Here is a 19,017-nt window from a genome sequence, read left to right as displayed (position 1 = left end):
CAAGCCACATCTCCTAATACGACTTCAACCACTTTCCCGCTGAGCAAGGAAGAGCCCCATCATGGTGCTACCTGACAATTTTCAAAATCCTTCTGTAGGACACCGCCTGCAAAATGTTGCTTCCCCGAGTCAGCATCAGAATAGTGACAAGCTTCTACAGACATGCTAAGAATTTAGTTGCAAACATAATTGAGTCCAGAAGATTGTTTAACCATTTCTTCTCTAAATTTAAGTAATGAATTTATAATGTTGCTTTAGCCAAATATAAATTGAATATTTAAAGATTCCTAATCACCTATTAACTAGATTATGTACTTTTTAAAACTATGCATATATGAGTTACATCTGACCATTTCATTTATATATTTGGCTTAGTTGCCCCCAAGTAAGAATTTTTAAAATATTGTTTTGGGGCTTTGCTGTTCCTAAATATTGAAAAAAGGAACACAAAATTAGTTATCTTTTAACTGATCAGCCAGTTAAACTTAGTTTCACAAGCCCAGAAAAGCAGCACATTTTTATTTCAAAGCTAACTGGTTTTTTCTAGAAAAAAATAAGTCTGTGAATGTTCTCTGGCAGAACTGAACCAAGACATACTGTGGTTTGAACAGAACTAGAGCGATTTAGAGTTAAGAATATCTGCTATTTTGCCTCAGAATAATCTAGCCAATTTACTCTTACATTTAGATTTAAATATCAACTTGTGTATTTTTCTCTCAGATTTATTTCTCATTTTTAACTATCTGATCCAGGATAAACTCCCCAACTTGTAACTGTAACACAAACCAAAGATATAAGCAGGATTGTCACTGAGGGAAAAGGAGATAATTCCTGCCCCAAATTACAGTCTTGAATAATGTTCTCATGGCACAAAATCAATGAGGTATGTGTCTGTGTCTACACACGCACATGCATGCCATCTCTCAAAATAAAACAAAAATGAAAATAAAAGAACGCACAGTATGGAGATATACAGATAGATAGATAGATATAGATCTATCTATCTATATATATAGATATATATAGGTATATATCTATATATATAGATATATATCTAGAGAGAGAGAGAGATGTAGTTTTCTGACAAGAAGGACATAATCTGGGGCAGGTCTTTGATAAGATGAAAGCAATAAAGAATTAAGGATAGCAGGGACATGGGGATAAATGTTTCCATTTAGGAAAATCGTAACGCAGAATCCAGCTTTCGGATGCAAATTATGCCATGACTGAAAAGTCAGCTCATAGCAAATCACAATATTCCTTAGTGAACACTACCACCGATATTGTGTAAGTCAATCTCATGGAGAAAAATTCATCATTCAAGTACAATGAAAGAAAGTCTCATTATCCATTGTAGAGGATATTTTATGAATACTTATGGGATAAATACATGTAACATCATTTTTCACAACATATTTTTAAATACTTATAAACAGACTATGCATTTGGTTTATTCTTGCAGTAATCAATTCAAATACTGACTCTTGGGAAATATGACCAAACTACAAGTAGTTCCCAAACACAGTTTTATGTTAGTTGCCTTTAGTGACAAGCCACACTAAATATCATATATAGACACATCTCAATAATGATAACACTTCTGAATGAGCAAGTATACGTTTTCAACCAAAAGACATATATGAAACGGAACCAACGTGTCCCTGATGTGATCTGAAGATAGGGAAATGTGGGAAAATAAATATAAAGGATTGTTTGGGTCTTCTAGAGCCCAAGCTTCAGTTTAAGTTGAGTGGCTGGGGCTGAAGAAATAGGCAGGTGTAAGAGTCACAGTCAGGTAGGGAGATGAGCAACAGGACATTGGAATCAAAGACACAGAGTGTTAAAGACATGTAGACAGGATCCAGGTACGAGTCCGACAGGCTAGGAAATGAGTTCAGTACACATGGGTCGGGTATACGGTGTACAATAAAGATCAAAAACCAGAATGTCTGAAGAATGTGGCATGGGCGGATCAGGAATATTTTTGGAACAGGATCAGGGACTAAGGAGTAGGGGATCTGGCCATCAGAGAAGAACCACACGGCAATGAGCTGGGGCAACAGGATAATGACCAAACAAAACGCAGAAACTCAATACAGCACCCAGCTTCGGAAGCCCATGGAAATTTTAAGTAGTTCCTGTAAAAGTCAGGATCCAATCCCCATGACCTCCTAGCCTGGGGCTTGGGGCGGGAGGATGTGGGGCACCTGGATGAAACAGGAAGTGGGGGAGAGCAAGAAAATTCATGATTACAAAGGTAACATTATGACTGTTTTATATCTAAGACAGATACATAAATACGTCAGTCTATTACCCAATTTGGACATCAAATTTGATCCATACAAACCAAAAACGAATATTTCCATTTTCACGACTAATGTTCAACAATATGGAAAACCTACTCTCTCCCTCTCCGTGTGCATCACTTTACCGTTTACAAAGCTCTTCCCAAGTTTGCCCCTTCGACACATATGCCGTAGCCACATCTATCTCCTTCTCGGTGATCAAACCTTCTCTTTTCCCCAATCAGCTCGGCTTCACAGGAAATATATTTTTAATGTTTTATTGTTTGCTACTTTAAGTGTCAGATGTTTCTCCTTCATACACATATGGAACCCTTTGATTTAATTTTGGCAAATCAATGAAAGACACATGTGCATCTTGAACAAGTGCTATTCATTAGTATTTGATCCTTTTCCCAACTTCACACTCAGAAAAGGAAACTCATGACGTTTCTTTCATTCCCAGTCTAATGATACCAGGAATATGAGTTTCTCTAAGGACTTCAAGTTCAATCAGAATCCTGAACCTTTTTCTTGGGGTGCAACAGAACTAACTGAAAGTTTCTAACAGTGTGCATGCAGGGTGTGCTTTCTTATAAGCTTCTTTATAGGCACAAGCTCAATGGCGAAATATGACCATGTAATCGGCAACAACAGGATCTTACATTTAAAAGACTGGTTTATTTTCCTATAGACTAGTTTCATCACAGAAATTTATCTCGGAAGTATCTCAGTCATCAATTCTTTAAATATTCCTACTCTTCAATGTAGACACCTAAACCATCATTTTTTGATGGATATTGCACCCCTCTCGAATTCAGATTGGAAAGAACACTGAAATACAGTAGGGAAATAGTACAACTGAAGGTTCTTATTGAAGGTATTTTGTTTGCAGAAGTCAGGCTAGGAAGGATCTGGAGTGTTCCAGAGGGTTGGGGTTGCTGAGCAGGAACCAGAAAACTGAAGTAGTGGCTCCAAGAGCAATACTGGCGCATTTAGATTAAATGAAGGCAAAGAGTTCAAAATCAGGAGTGCATTTCCTAGTTCCGGTCTAGTGCATTTCCTAGTGCATTTCCTAGTTGGTCGTTCCGGTTATCCACTTTTAAAACCACGCTCACCATTAAAAACAAGTAACACTTAATTGGGGGCAGAATGCCATCTGTAAATCATAAAACATAAATCCTCAATGGGCAGAGAGAATCAACAGAAAAATTCAGGCAGATACTGAGCAAAGGATTGTGACTTTAAGGACACTGTTCATATTAAAGGAGATTTTGAAACACTGCTGGTTGGAAGTACATCCATCACTTTCAAAATATACTGAGTTTATTATTGTGCCTGCATTTGACATTTCTGTTCTCGATTTAATGGCAAATTGCAATTTTAATGATGGCTATTATCCTTAGGAATTAAGGGTGCATTTTGTGGTCTTCACTGTGTCTAGGAAAGAGATGACTTGTCCTTGCATTTTGTCTCCTTCCATTCACCATTTCTTCGTGGAGTATTCCCGGTCCTGCGCTAGGTACTAAAAGGACAGCTAACTGGCACGTTCATTCTCTGCCACCGTGGAGTTCATGATCAAACGATTAACTAGAGTCCACTGAGACAGAAGCCATACAAGGTATGAATTTCAGAATTCCAATGGGGACTTTCACTTTACTAAGTCCGTACTAAGGGCAGTTGTCACAAATGAAATAAAACACTGAAATGAGAAGTATTTGTATGAGAACAGAGGTGTTAATGTAGAAATATTTCACTGATTTCTTGGTTATGAAAGGTTACTGGCTGACTCAGGCTTTGTAATAGACATAGGTTACCATGTTATGTTTCAATGATAGATCTTACATCCTGCTTTTTTAGAAACTATAATAAGAGTTATTTTTGCACTGTTACCCTCAACCAAATTGGCTCCAAGTAGACTTAATAAAGATTAATACCAAGTTTTGGTGATTTAGCCCATGTAGCAAAGCTATGTCTTTTATTTCAGATCAAATTTTAATTTGAAAATATTTATGTATCAATTATATTTAGTAAGTGTCTTATAGGTACTGTTCTAGATACTAGTTATAGAATTCAGGACAAAGCAGGCAGAAAGAGTCTGCTCTAATAGAGTTTATATTCTGGAGGAGACATAATTAATTAATACATAATGAAATATCAGGTAGTGGAAAGAGTGATAGATGTATACCCAGAAGCGGAATTGTTGGATTATATCACAATTCTATTTTTAATTTTTTGAGGAACCTCTATACTGTTTTCCATTGTGGCTGCACCATTCTACATTCCCACCAACAGTGTGTAGGGTCCAATTTCTCCACATTCTTGCCAACATTTATCTTTTCTGGTTTTTTTAGTTTTTTTGGATAATAGCCAGCCTAACAGATAAGAGGTCCTATCTCACCGTGATTTTGATCTGCATTTCCCTGATCTCAAAGAGGTATCTGTGGCTCCTTGTTCACTGCAGCATGATTCATGAGAGCCAAGACATGACTACAGCCCAAACAGCCACTAACAAATGAATGGATAAAGAAAATGATATATACATACAATGGAATATTATTCAGCCTTAAAAAAAGAAAGAAATCCTACCCTTTGTGACAAAAGGATGAACCTAGAGGGCATTATACTAAATGAAATAAGCCAAAGATAGAAGGACAAATACTACATGACTCTACTAATATGAGGTGTCTAAAATAGTCAGACTCATAGAGCAGAGAACATAATGGCAGTAGCCAAGGGCAGAGGGAGGGGAAAATGGGAAATTGTTGTTCAATGGGTATAAAGTTTCAATTATGCAAAATGAATGAGTTCTAGAGGTCTGCTATAAAAATAATACCTATGGTTAATAATACTGTATCATGTACTATAAAAGATGTTAAGAGGATAGCTCTCATGTTAAATGTTCTTATCACTCACATACACACACATTCACACACACACACAAACCAAACACCCACACACACAAAAGGAAAGTTTTAGAGGTGGTGCATATGGTTAGTACCTTCCTTGTGGGGATGGTATGATGGCTATATGCATATGTCCAAACTTATCAAAATTTAGACATTAACTATGGGCAAATTTTGTATGTCAGCTATGCTTCAATAAACCTTAAAAAAAGGGTTATAGAGAAAAATAAAGCGGGGTAAGGAGATAGGTAGTTATGGGTGTATGTGGGTAGAGAGGTCAAGGAAAGCATTTCTGATTAGGTGAGATTTAATCAGAGACCTGAAGAAAGGGAGGCAAGACACAAAGCACCGGCGAGTGTTGCAGGCAAAGAGCCCCCGGTGAGAGCAGGCCTAACGTGCAGAAACAGCCAGGAGGTCCGTGTGGCTGCAGCAGACAGTCTGGTAGAAGATGAAACCAGAGACATGACCAAGTGCCAGACCATGTAACACCTTGTAGCCTGTGGATCTTTGCTCTTAGCTGAAGTGTGATTGGAACCATTGGAGAATTTTGAGCAAGGGTGTGATGAGATCTGATGCAGGTTTTTAAAGGATCACTGGCAGCTGGGCAAAGGCCCGATCAAAGAGGTCAAGAATGGAATGACAAAGACCAGGAGCCTATTTCTGAGCTCTCAAAGAGATGGGACTGGAACTGGTGAGGAATGGCTGGATTTGGGACAGATCCGTAGTGAACAGGGCCAACAGCTTACAGATGGCTTGAATGTGAAGCGTGAGAGGAAGAAATGCGATAAGGATGTCCCCAGTTGGGCTGGCATATTGCTCTGAATGATTGTGTTATCAGCTCCAATGGTGAACAAAGACAAGAACAGATGTTTGGTTTTTTGGGAAGACAGGAAATAAGACACTGGTTCCAGATGTAAGATTTGAGATCCTATCCAACATCCAGCAGTGGGCCATTTTGTCTGGAGTCTGGAAATCATGAGAGTAGGAAGGTGCTATGATTTCGGTGTTTCTGCTCTTCCGCATCAGTGATGAATGTCAACCATAAGAGACATTGTGACATTTGAAATAAAAACGCACTACGCTATCTCTCCACCGTGTTTCCTCTACAAGACTGCTCAGAAGGCCTTCTGGTCACATGATACCCAAGGAGTCAGTTCTCTTGGCAGAATCTCAAGCATCCAATGCAGACTAGATCCTTAGACATGCTCCCAGAGCGGATCAAACTTCCAAATCGGATTCAATTACCTACCAGTCTCGGGAACCGGACTTCTACATAGACTCTATATGTCCTGCAGGACAGAGCCCAAGCAGAGTGCCCAGAAAGGATATTCGGTTGTCCCTGTCTCTGCAGAGACTATGGCTCGGCTCCCCCACACTCTGGTCTGGTCTTCAGTCCCTTTCCCAGACACACAGCCCCTGGGCTTACGATGTGCCAGAACTTTCCAATGTGCTGTGTTCTGTCACATGCTGCTTTTCTGCCAAAAACACTCCTTTCCCATTTCCCGACCTGGCTAACTCTAACTCCATGTGTCACTCCATCCCAGTGCCTTCCTGAGCACCATGGGTTAATGCATCCGCTCTCTCGCCAGAATGTGAGCTCTTCAAGGACAATAAGTAGATCTTTATTTTCTCTGTTTCTAGCATCTCACACACAGGGGAGATAAATGTCTGGTGAATGAACAGATGGATTTATGGGTGCCTTTAAAACACCCATGGCTTTCGGGCACTTGGCTCCCTCATTGGCGCACTACTGTCTTGGTCCACTTCCAGACATTCTACTGAGAGTTCCAGGATGTAATGGAGCATCTCTTGCAACCTAACCTCCTTTGAGGACACAGTGCATGGGCTGGAATGCTACAGGCACAGCCCAGCTGGCACGGTCACCGAATTCAGAAGCTCGTTTTCCATCGGTGAAGGCAGGACGAGGTCATTCCAATCAGATTCCTTCACAACAAAATGGAAAACTTCACAAGGTTGGAAAACCGCAAATGTCTATTTTAAAAAGTGCATCCGCTTTTCCTTCCCTGTCGCCCTCCTATTCCCTCATACGCTCCAGAGGAAATCAGAAAACACAAAATACCCGAAGCCAGATGGAAAGGCAGTTCAAACGGAGAAGGGTAAACACCGGGCAAGATTGCAAACACATAAAAATACTAGCAACACAGCCCACTGTGAGTTCGGGGCAACCGAAGAAATACAAAGTAGTACCAGAAGGCAAATAGATGTGGCAGGTTGTGAACTGAAGACAAACACAAAGATCAAAGAAAACCTCGCAGTGAAATAAGCAAGGACCGTCAGGAGTATTGCCAGTCACGCAACTGTGTGTCAAATGAAAATAAGTTAACCTCATCTGATACCAAAAGGCAGTAAAGATAATTTCAAATAACACTATTCAAGAATCAAAACAAAATTAGATCAAGTTTAAATAAAAGCCTCCTTTATTGAATCAAAGTTACACAGTAGAGAGGTACAATGAAAATCCTCTGGGAACTGAATACTTTGGAACGTAGACTGCAAAGTAAGAAAGCCCAAAATAATCACATAAGAAAATGAAAATATTCAGCAATCAAAGCAAAGGAGAAAATATCATAAGAAACACATAACAATGATACGAACTAACTTAAAGGAGAAGGGCTCTATGCTAATGTTCATGAAAACCAAATGTGAACGACGAAAACATGGTATTTTTGCCTCAAGGAAAGGAGTCAATCGTTTAACCTTTTGTCCCAACAATCAGAATTTCCTCTGACTCATAGGAAGGACCCTAAAACTATAATTCTCCTAACTGCCCGGCCACTTAATTCACAAAGTACAACGGATCACCTTTAGAACAGAAATACGTTCTCATGCGTAGAAAAGTAAGGGGGAGGGGAGCTTATTTAAATTTATGGCACTTAGCTCAGGAAAATGTAAAATCTCTTAGAGAGCTTCTTGTTATATCCATCTTGTTACAGATGTGGATTCTGTGCCTAATAACATCAGATGGCCTCCAGAGAACTCAGGCCACGTGAGCGGGAGCTAGGGTGAAGTCCACAGTCTTGTCCCGTGGCACGGCGCCGTGTCCGCGGCAGCGCGGCATGGCCGCACACAGCCCCTCCATGGCAGGGAGAGAACCCACTAGTAAAGGGCCTCTCTCTGGGACTCAGCACATTTCATCATAGAAAATCCTAATCTAGGTCTTTTAAAAAATCAACAAAATCTGGAGAAAAAATGGCATTTCTAAATACTTACATTTTCTTTTTTCCTCATCTTAACCACTAACAAGTACTGTTTTAAAATTCTTTTCAGTTTCTAGAATGGTATTTAAACCAATACATATGATTTACTCGAGACACTAAAGGTTTTCATCAAATCGCCATCAAGACCATAAAAGCCTCTTCCTTCTATGGAGCCAATCAGCACCTCCTTACCAGGGCCCAGCATAGCGCACATTTCAAAGGGGACCCTACATTTCAAAGTAACCGAAAAGTCATGGATACTACTCCTTCCCTTTCCCATCAGGAAAACAAAACAAAACCCTGGGAATGTTTCCATTTTAGGTTTTTTTTTACAGCTATGCTTTAATGTTCTTGAAACATATCAAAACATCATCCAAATGAAAATGGAAGAATTTCCTTAAAAGCCTTCCACAACAGACTTGTATTTTAAAAGATAATTATACTATATATATTTATAGATGCAGTTTTAGTTTTTAAAATATGAGTTTGTTGTACACCTGAAACTAATACCATGCTATAAGTTGATCAGATTAATTTAAAAAAAAAGAATGAGAAGAAAATATTAATTTGGCCATTTCATGCATTCACCAAATACTTGCTGAGCATTTATTCTAAGAGCTGGAGACAGAGTGGTGAACGAAAGAGCCAATTCTCTGCTCTTATAGGGCTTCTATTCTAGCGAGGCCAAGACAGACGAGCAAATAAACAAGTAAATATCTAATATCTCAGGAGGTGTCACGTGCTAATGGAGGGGGGGAAAAGGAGGGTAAAGGGCCAGACAGGAAAGGAAAGCGTGCTATTTTATCTCTGGTGATTAGAGAGGGTCCCTTTGACAAAGTGACATCTGAGCAGAATCATGGAAAAAAGTGCGACTAGACAAAAACAAATACGGGGATGAGAGGGAATGTTCCAGGCAGGAAAGTCGTTAATTGCAAAGGCCCCGAGTGGGAGCTTGCTTGGAAGGTTTGAGTAAAGCAGGGAGACAGGACAGCAGAGGTGGATGGAAAATGGGAGGGAATAAGCTTAGGATAGCAGCCAGGGCCCAGAGCAGCTGAGGGCCTCGTAGGCAATGGTGAGGATCTGGGTTATATTCAGAATGAAATGGTAGCGGAAGAATGACATGATCAGACTTATGTTCCAGAAAGCTCCTTCTGGCTGCCAGCTGGAGAACAGAGCAAGGCAGAGGGTTGGTGGCGTGGGATGGCCAGAACAGAAGCTGGAAACCAATCCAGAGGCTACTGTGATGGTCTGAGGCAGAGGGGGTCCCAAGCACTCGGATTCTGGATGCATTTTTCCTGGTAGAGCTGACAAGATTTGCTGATGGTTGGAGGCAGGTGTGAGTAAAGGAGAGGAGCCGAGGATGACTCCACAGGGTTTGACCTCAGTACCTGGACAGCTGCAGTTGCCACTTAGCAAACTGGGATCCTGAGAAAGAGCAGGTTGCTAGGCGGAGTGGGGGAGGGTATTGTTCTAAACATATTAGGTTTGGTATGTCATGTCACTAATCATCTGAATACAGACAGAAGGTGCCATTTGATAGAATGTGCCTTGCTTCCCTTAAAATAAACGGAATTAGGAGCATATTCCCATGTAGTTCAAAATCTTTTTGAATTAATGCAGATATCTTGTGGGTACACCATCACCTGGATGTGTGTTTTAACACATACTGGCACATCTTTACTTTTGCTTTATACCTCAATATCTATTTTCCAAAATAGGGAATGTCATTAAGAGCAGAGCATCTTGGCCCCATGACAGGGGGCTGAGAATGACAAAACATTTTAAAGGCATTTTGTAAGACATTATATAAGCTCCTGAGACTCCCCTTCCTGCCAGAAATCTACCCCCCGTCACTGCCCCTCAACACCACCTTCCATGGAGTCTGAAATTCCTCCATTTCAAAAAATGTAATTATTCCCTATTAACCATGTGTTACTCTTACATTCTGGTATAATTGTAAGAATATTTATGTATACTGTCTTTCAATGGAGACATTTTCTCATTCAGTTTGGCATAGTATAGGGTCCCTTTGCTAGAAATGATTAGAAAAAAAGAAGTTGTGGAAAGAAGGGATAACCCAACCGCAGCAGGTTTTCACAGTGTACCCCTGGAGGTGGAGAATGGAGAGAGTCCACAGGTGCTGAGGGACTGGATACATCTGGGGGAGGGGGTCTGAATTCTCCTTCTCTACACAGGTTCATCCCGGACCTCCCACAGATGTCTCCAGTGTCACCTTCCGTCTGAACTCAGACCGCCTACTTGACACCTCCATTTCAACATCTCACGGATACACCGTCTTAGTATTCTGTTCTCTCTCTCAAAGGCATTCTTCTCCCAAAGCCCCGTTGGCCTAGTTAACGTCATTGAGCATTGGCATTTCGGCTCAAATCTTCCTTCCCTGGGAAGGCTTCCCTGACATCAAGGCCATATGGAATTCCCCTGTCATACATCTAGTAGCCCCCATGCTCTCCCCTCAGCACCTACTCCGTTCTTCATTATATGTTGGTTGGGTCAGTATCTGTTTAATGTCAGGGTCCCCCACCAAAGTCTAAGCCCCTTAGACCAGGTGTGCCTCTCTTTTGCTCGCTGCTATATGCATCGCCAGATCCCGGCTCTTGGCTGGTGTACAAAGAACACTCAATAAATATTTGGTGAATAAACGAATGAAGGCTGTGTTGGATGTACAGAGACGAAGGGGAAGGGTCATTGCTGAAGCCAAGTCTCTAAGGCACATTGCATCAACTCCAAAATGCTGGACTGAGCGATGTTGACTAAGATGGCTCGAAATGTATTCTTGTATTGGCTTTGGGTTTTGTTCATCTCATCGAGCGCCGACATTATTCTGTACCTCCAGAACCACAGAGGACCCTGAAGGGAGAAATCAAGAACCGCAAATCCAAAATCAAAATACTCACGAAGTCACTGAACCCTCTGCTAGAGAAGCAGTCACAGAAAGGGGAGATCACCCACGTCTATCTTATCTCTAAGAGAGCAAAACCAATTGACAAATTCTTCACTAGAACCATAGAGAAAGGAGATCATTTAAAACTTTCTAGTAAGGTGGGATCTTAAAAAGAAAAAAAAAAAACAAAGCAAACTCATAGAAAGAGTAGAAAAGTGGCTGTCGGGCTGGGGGTGGGGAACACGGAGAAGTTAGAAAGGGGTGCAAACTATGGGCTGTAAATGAATAAGCTCTGAGGCTCTCACGTCTAACATGGCCACGATGGTTGACAACACCCAACACTGTATTGTCTAGTTGAAGTTTGCTAGGAGAGTAGAACGTGAATGTTCTCTCGCACCCAAATGAAAGAGAACTATGTGAGGGATGGATGTGCTAATTACTAGACGGGAGGCGGGGTGGGGAGTCCCTTCCCAACGTGCTCATACATCAGATCATCCCGGTGGACACTTCAGATATCTGACAGTACCTCAGTAAAGCTGAAACATCAAAGAAAAAAAGAAAAAAAAAACACCTTTCTACAGAGCTGAGGCCAGCCTCAACGCATAATTTAAGATGTACAGGATGTAACTGCTTTTCCCCTCCTGAGTGCTTTATTCGAACAAATGGAAAAAACAATCACACAACTGCAAGAGTGCTCATGGTCTCATCTGGTCTTCAGTCACTTTACTTTTTCCCCATCCCCCAACCCCCCATGTGAAGTTGCTCACCATCAAAACTGCCTGCCTTAGGGATTGATTTCAGCGCTCTGACCTCTGCGGTTTGAAAAGGAAATTCAGGATTCCAGTAGTTCTTACACATTTCTGGCCCCTCACCCCACTGCCCGTAGCGCTAAAATGTGGCCGCACTGTAGTCTTAAACGTCAATAAGACCTTTATCCGCAGGATTAGTTTAACATCCCAAACAATTTCAACTAAAAGGTCTAGACCTAATCCACCAGCTTGGATGCAGAAAACAGAAGAGAGGATGACTACAGGAAATATAGGGAAGATTATTAACAATCAATAGTGTTTTCCACTTAAAAAAAAAAATCCCATATCTCAAGTATCACATCCAATTTGTTTTAGGCAAGATCTAGCTCGTCTGCAAATGTGTAGCAATACTGCAATGCACACAGATTCGGAGCAACCCCTCTAAGCCGCTCAAATATAACTGTACAATTTTGTATAACCAGATACAAAAGCCACAGAACTCTAGTGTCCCCTCGCGCCACGTACGTCTACCACGTCCAACGGTGAAACAGACTCACGTGGCAGCTCCCACGCCCCTGTGGTCATTAAAGATCCACTGGCAGTGAAAACAGTGAAGTGAGACAGGAAAAACAAACATGCAGAAATGCAAATTAGTAGTTTAAAAGCAAAGGACTCAAACTTTCTAAACATAATTTAAAATTTTCGAATACACCCAGGCTACGTGTCGGTGCAAAGGTGAAGAACGTTAGACGCACTTGGGACATGTTTACAAAAATGAATGATTATTCTCTGAGACTGGGTAATGCTTGCTACCTCCTTCATCCGACGGTCTGGTTCCCTCACTGCAGCACGAAAAGCTAGGGTAAATCTCGGATATTTCTGATTTGTCATCTCCGAGACCTGTACCAAAAGTACTGCTCGAGTGAGATCGGGAACGGTGTCTCCTATAGTGATTCGCCTTTTCTATAGTGGAGGGAAAATATTCAGATTTGTGGTTAAGTGACTTGAAGAACAAAAAAAAAAAAAAAAAAAAAGAAAGGAAAAGAAAAGAAAAGAAAGAAAAAATAAAAGTTAAACAAGGAAGAAAACCCATGTCTTACTAAATAAAATCCCAAGCTCAACTATTATAAGTTCTAGTCGCCTACTACCAAACTTCAGCATTCTGTAGTTTCAAATGTAGAAATGTTGAACAATCATTTATACTCATTGTAAGTCTAGATTTTAAAGGAGAAATGGGGGATGGGAAATTGACAAGAACTAAGAACAACACTGGCAAACTAAAATATTTCTATCAAATATAACGTCTGGTTAGACATAATCATTTTCAAGAATCCCCAAGCATACAGCATTTGTTGCCTTTTCTTTATCTTCAGAAAATTTAATGACAATTTGGCTGATTACGTGGATCAAACTGACTACAAAAGTATTAGAGTCCCTACATTGCCTTGGGCTTTCAATTTCATTAACGTCAGTAATTAAATGTAGAGTTTAAATCAGGGGAGAGAGTCAGACCCAAAGGATATGATACATCTATTTATATTGTTTAAAATAATTGCATAACTGTCAAAGCTTCAGTTTGTTAAACACTATCTGAAAGTCTGAAATGTCAAACCATGCTATCACTGTACCCAAAGAGCCAAACCATTCAGGTTTTGCTTTTAATTAGAAACACAAGGTCTAAATTAAAAGTCAAATAAACTTGCATATCTATACACTATAAATTTTGCACTAAACAAACACTCAGAGATACATTTTAAGTGTACCCAAAAGTCTATTTTTTAACACGTTCATGATGCTGTATAGAAAACCTCCCCACTGTTTTATATATAAATCTTAACATCTACCTAAAATGTTGGAATACTGTTTTCCATGAAACAAACCCTCTATGTCTCAGCACTTTAGTGCAGTCCGAATAACTGCATTTGAAAGCCCAGAAAACCTATAAAATCACGTTCACTAATGAAAAGCAGACATCAGGAATCTCTGGACACCTTTCTAAGTGAATCTAGAACAAAGGAATCTAAGATATATTAAAAAGCCCTTTTGCAAAGTCTGTTTTCATAAATGATTAATGGTATTTTAAAGCAGCATGGCATTTTTGTTTGTTTTTTTGTTTTTCAAAACCTCAACTTTTAAATTTACATCACACAGTTGGTACCATGAGCCTCTACCGCTCAGAGTAGCTTCAACTCTCAGGACAAAACCACATAAATGGGGAGCAACTCAAAATGTAAGCAGTACCAGAGAGCATATGGAGACTTCTAGACTGAATATTGTCTTCCAGGGGATCAAGGTCGAAGATGGAGCCAGGATCTGTACGCCAAACTTTGAGGTCTTTTACCAAAAGGAAGAAATCAACAAATCAAGAATGAATTTTAAGAAGTCAAGGGCAAGTCTGGAAAAAGATACATGTCATAAGCACACCAGTAATAAGCGAACTCATTGCACTGCAGACTTCGGAGGAGAACAAAGGGACAGTCACATTCACAAGGATTTAATAAGAAAACTTTGAGAGCAGACTTCAGTTGCCTGGTTTGTTCTTCATTGACCTTCCGTCTGGAGCCTTTGACTCATCACCCAACACACCAGACAACTCCCCGCACCCCCGAACCCCCAACACTTGTGCCCTCCACACGCTGAAAGAGGTAAAATGTTTGATTTAAGCTCCCGATCAAGGACACGTGAGTAATTCATAGGAAGTGACTGAGAGGTTTTTGTCCGAGAAAACGAAGAACAAAAACTTCCCTCCCCAAAACAAGTGTTTGAAATGCAGGTAAGGGGCAAGCCCAGCTTTCATTGGAAGCTGGTGAGCACAGGCTAACCCACACAAGACACATTTCTTGGAAAAGTGCAATAAAGCATGGCACTGAGCAAGGGAGGGTGAGGGATGGAAAGATGAGCAAGGAGCAACTTCCTGCTCTCAAGGGACCAGAGGTGCGTTCACTGCCATCCTTAGCAATCAGACCTGAGCAAACCAATTCACTCTCCTATTTGAGTTGGAGGCAAAATCCAAATACAATAACTTCCAGGTTTACCCGTGTCTCCAACTAATGGTGCTCATGTCCTAACCTGATCTGCTCAGTGCTGTATTCACAACAGGAGAGTGAAAAATCTAGCTACGGACAGAAACGGAGCTTGAGTAAAAACAATTAATGAATGGAGCTGGAAGCGGAGCTCCTAGTGTCTGTCATTAGTATTACGTGCCGAGCACGACCGTCCATCACAACATAACTCACTTAGGCTTCCTACCATATTTAAGTAGGTGCTCTTACTATCCTGTTTTATAAATAGGGAAACTAAGGCATAGAGAGATCAAGGTAGCCTGACCACGGTTACACAACTAGTCCAAAGCAGAGCCTCCAGCAAAAATAGAAGCAGCACAACTTGGCTTAGTCTGAATTGCTCAGAAGATCTCCAAACCTGCATTTTCCTGCCTGACTCAGAAGTTTGCTTGTTGAATGTACTTCACTTTGTGGCTTCATAGGAAAGTCCTCAATGGAAAACAGTCTCCCCCACTAAGAAGAAATCAAGTGGCTTCCAGATGACCCAGTAAGGGAATAATTTAGAGACATATATGTTGAATTTTTTAAAAAATAATAATAATTTCTATCCCAAAGGTAGTGAGTACTGAATTCTGAGAGCTCGAAGTCTAGACAAACTCCCAGTTTCTAACAAGAATTTTGCCATCATTCTGGGCCCCTGATCTAGGGAGGAGGACCCCAGTGTAAGCTGTGTAGACAGTCAGCGTTTCCATCCTTGAGGGATGAATCGGACCCTCTGTACTCACTATCCCTTATGAGATGTTAAGCCAAAGCAATGAAATTAAATCCATGTTACTTTCAATGAAAACATCTCAACCCATCCATTCAACCTAATGTGATCCTTTTACACAATCACCTTTGAAAGATGTGCAGAGCTATCAGTAGTGTGCACATATGTGTGGAATTCCTCTGTGGAAAGGACTTTCAGATTCGCTTACTAATCATTCGAGGAACTTAACGGCCCGACTTCAGTACCGTTGTTTCACATTAAGACATTACCCAGTCAGGTAGAAACACACTTCCCTCACCCAGCCCACCTCTAAATGGCCTTTCACTAGCTCCAAAAAAATAAGCTCTTCCCTGTGAAGATGAAGCTAACCTAATGCTAAGGTTATCGACGAGCATGCAGAATGGGTTCCCAAAATATTATCTGAGCTTTAGGATTGGACTAGCTACAAAAATTCAGGCAATAGTCATTTGGAAGTATGGGTCGTTGATTTATATTGAAAAGTCAATAACTGCCTTTCTAGCCCTAACCCTGGGGTGATCACTGCTGTCTCAGCTACCATTCAACACTTCGTTCCTAAGATGTTCCCAGATGGACAAGAAGGAACAGCGAGGAGAGAAGTTTCCTTTGTCTCAGATTTATGGTGCTGGTAGACAGCTCCCGAATATCCCCATTCAGAGATAGTATTCAAAAAATACATAAGCTATTCATATTATGAATACCATCAGAATCTCTTTGGTACTTTTATTTGTGGTAAAAGGACAGAAAGGGGATTATTTCTGTTTTTTCTGTCCCCCATGTAGACGATGTCTGCAGTACAATGCATTGATCCAGAACATAAGCGAAAGGAAAACAAAATAATTGCTCAACCTTTGTTACCACTCATGTCTGATATTTGGGCTGCGTCTTTGCTTAACAAGTAAGAACACCCTTAAGAACAGAAAGTTATTAAAGACAGAGAAAGTCCAATCATAGAAAGGATTGGCACTGATACCTGGCAAGTACCATGGATCCCATTCAACATGGCGCCAACAGTAGCACTTAGCCTGGTTCGTTTTCAGTTGGGCACCACATCAAACATTTGAGGAGTCTCATGAATGAGGAGGCCGATTCAAAAGCTAGGCCAAGGACGATGTTTTTGACTGTGCGGACCTGCTGAGAAGGACCGTCAGCTTACCGACAATGATTCCAGGTCTCCTGTCCATCTCCACGATGTGAGGGTGGACACCTTTGTAGGCCGCATCACTGACCACCTGCGTGTTCTTCCTCACTCGCTCAGTCACGGGGTCATCTACAACAGGAGTAAAGCCCCTTCCCTTTGTCTTTTCAAAGTCTTCATGATATTTTACCTGAAAAAAGGGAAAACAGCATGAACTCAAACTGGAATTTCCTGATGGTTACGTACCTCATAAAATTTTGCTGTGGCAGCTGTATCTAGATTATTTTCCACATATTTGTATCTTTTCCAATTACTCCAAAAATAGTGTCTGAAATGTCAGCTTCCTAACATCAGAAATCAAGTGCTGATACTTTCACAATGTTTTTCATCATTATGGTTAACAGCTCTTTTAATTAATCCTGGTGATTTCCTAAAATGTACTAACTTAGGTACAAATTAATTTTCTATCTTTGAACCTTTAATAGGTATTAAAATGTTATGTTATTTCCACACAATTACCCAAGAAAACAGTATTATTTAAAATTAGATTGAGAGTTACAAATAGTTATATATGATTTTTGTATATTATTACAAAAATGGATATATATACTTCAAAACATACACTTCTTTCATATTCTGAAACTGGATCTGTAAATTTTACTATAGATCACTGAATTGAACACTTTAAATGAATAAACCTTATGGCATATAAATTGTATCTCATGCAATTGCTTTAAAAAACATACACAGTTTTTATATCCTTTGCAACATGTAAATATACCAAACTCTACCTTAAAATTTATTGAAAAGAAGTCCAAGCAAACGTTTTTCATAAAACGCATTTATAGTAGTCATGTTAGAAATAAAAACACACCCAAAATATCACTGAGAAAAATTACTTTATTAGACTAAATATGTCCATTACATTTCAGTGTGATTAGAAAGTCCCCCCAAAAAGATGGGCCCATCCACGTTTTGCTTTTCGTTCATGCTTTGTTAGTTATCCAGATTAATGGTGAACGACGCCGTCAGTACACCGGGTGGGGCCATTCCTTAGTATGTTTTAGTCATGAGAAGCAGCAGCTGGTTGTACCCTACCATTGAAATATGGTTTTGTGCTTCTTTGACATATCTCAGACCAGGGGTATCTAAAATCAGACTTGGTCTACCTTTCATCTGTTTATGGTCCTGGGTATATTTTACCTGCAAAGTAAATAGTAGAACGTACTTAACAATAAGAAAATTATAAGAAAAAATATTACGTAACTTTTCAAACTCTCCGAATGAGTGACACACATACAACGTAGTCCCAGTTCTTTCCCAGGGAAGTTGTTCAGTGAATTACCTGTTATTCTAGAGTAACAATCTAAAATTTTACTCTGTGGGGCGCCTGGGTGGCACAGCGGTTAAGCGTCTGCCTTCAGCTCAGGGCGTGATCCCGGCGTTATGGGATCGAGCCCCACATCAGGCTCCTCCACTATGAGCCTGCTTCTTCCTCTCCCACTCCCCCTGCTTGTGTTCCCTCTCTCTCTGGCTGTCTCTATCTCTGTCAAATAAATAAATAAAATCTTTAAAAAAATAAAAAAAGGGGCGCCTGGGTGGTGCAGTCGTTAAGCGTCTGCCTTCGGCTCAGGGCGTGATCCCAGCGTTCTGGGATCGAGTCCCACATCAGGCTCCTCTGCTGAGAGTCTGCTTCTTCCTCTTCCACTCTCCCTGCCTGTGTTCCCTCTCTCGCTGGCTGTCTGTCAAATAAATAAATAAAATATTTTAAAAAAAAATAAAAAATTAAAAAATAAAAAAATAAAATAAAATAAAATAAAATTTTACTCTCAAAGTTCACCTTGCAAAGCTAAAGCAAAGACAACCTAACTCTCTCTATGAACCGGAACAGATGTGTGAATGACCAGTATCCACTAACAATGTAGTCAGGAAAAGTGGTTATCACACTTACACAGGGAAAATCCAAACCAAATGAAACCTAAGTGTATTTTCCTGTTTCTAGGATCTCCCCATTTTCCACCATAACACTGTTG

The 19,017-nt window shown here is 40.4% G+C and overlaps 1 protein-coding gene across 3 annotated transcripts in view; it reads right to left on the bottom strand.

Moving 5' to 3' along the window:
- The window catches only part of NEBL (nebulette), a 335,915-nt gene that overhangs the window by 15,134 nt on the left and 301,764 nt on the right, over nt 1–19,017 (bottom strand). Inside the window, exons 23-26 of one of the 3 annotated variants that reach the window (XM_040645355.1) lie at nt 18,083–18,187; nt 17,003–17,174; nt 14,299–14,391; nt 12,871–13,020 (exon numbers count right to left, since the gene is read on the bottom strand). In XM_040645355.1, coding sequence (XP_040501289.1) covers nt 12,871–13,020; nt 14,299–14,391; nt 17,003–17,174; nt 18,083–18,187 — 520 coding nt within the window. The remainder of the gene's footprint in view (nt 1–12,870; nt 13,021–14,298; nt 14,392–17,002; nt 17,175–18,082; nt 18,188–19,017) is intronic. The other 2 variants (XM_040645356.1, XM_040645354.1) reach the window with 2 other exon arrangements.

This window comes from Ursus maritimus, unplaced genomic scaffold (assembly GCF_017311325.1).
Source record: "Ursus maritimus isolate PB19 unplaced genomic scaffold, ASM1731132v1 scaffold_31, whole genome shotgun sequence".
Classification (NCBI taxonomy): domain Eukaryota; kingdom Metazoa; phylum Chordata; class Mammalia; order Carnivora; family Ursidae; genus Ursus; species Ursus maritimus.
Note: the sequence above shows the minus strand (reverse complement) of the source record. Positions and strands in the feature narration are given on the sequence as shown.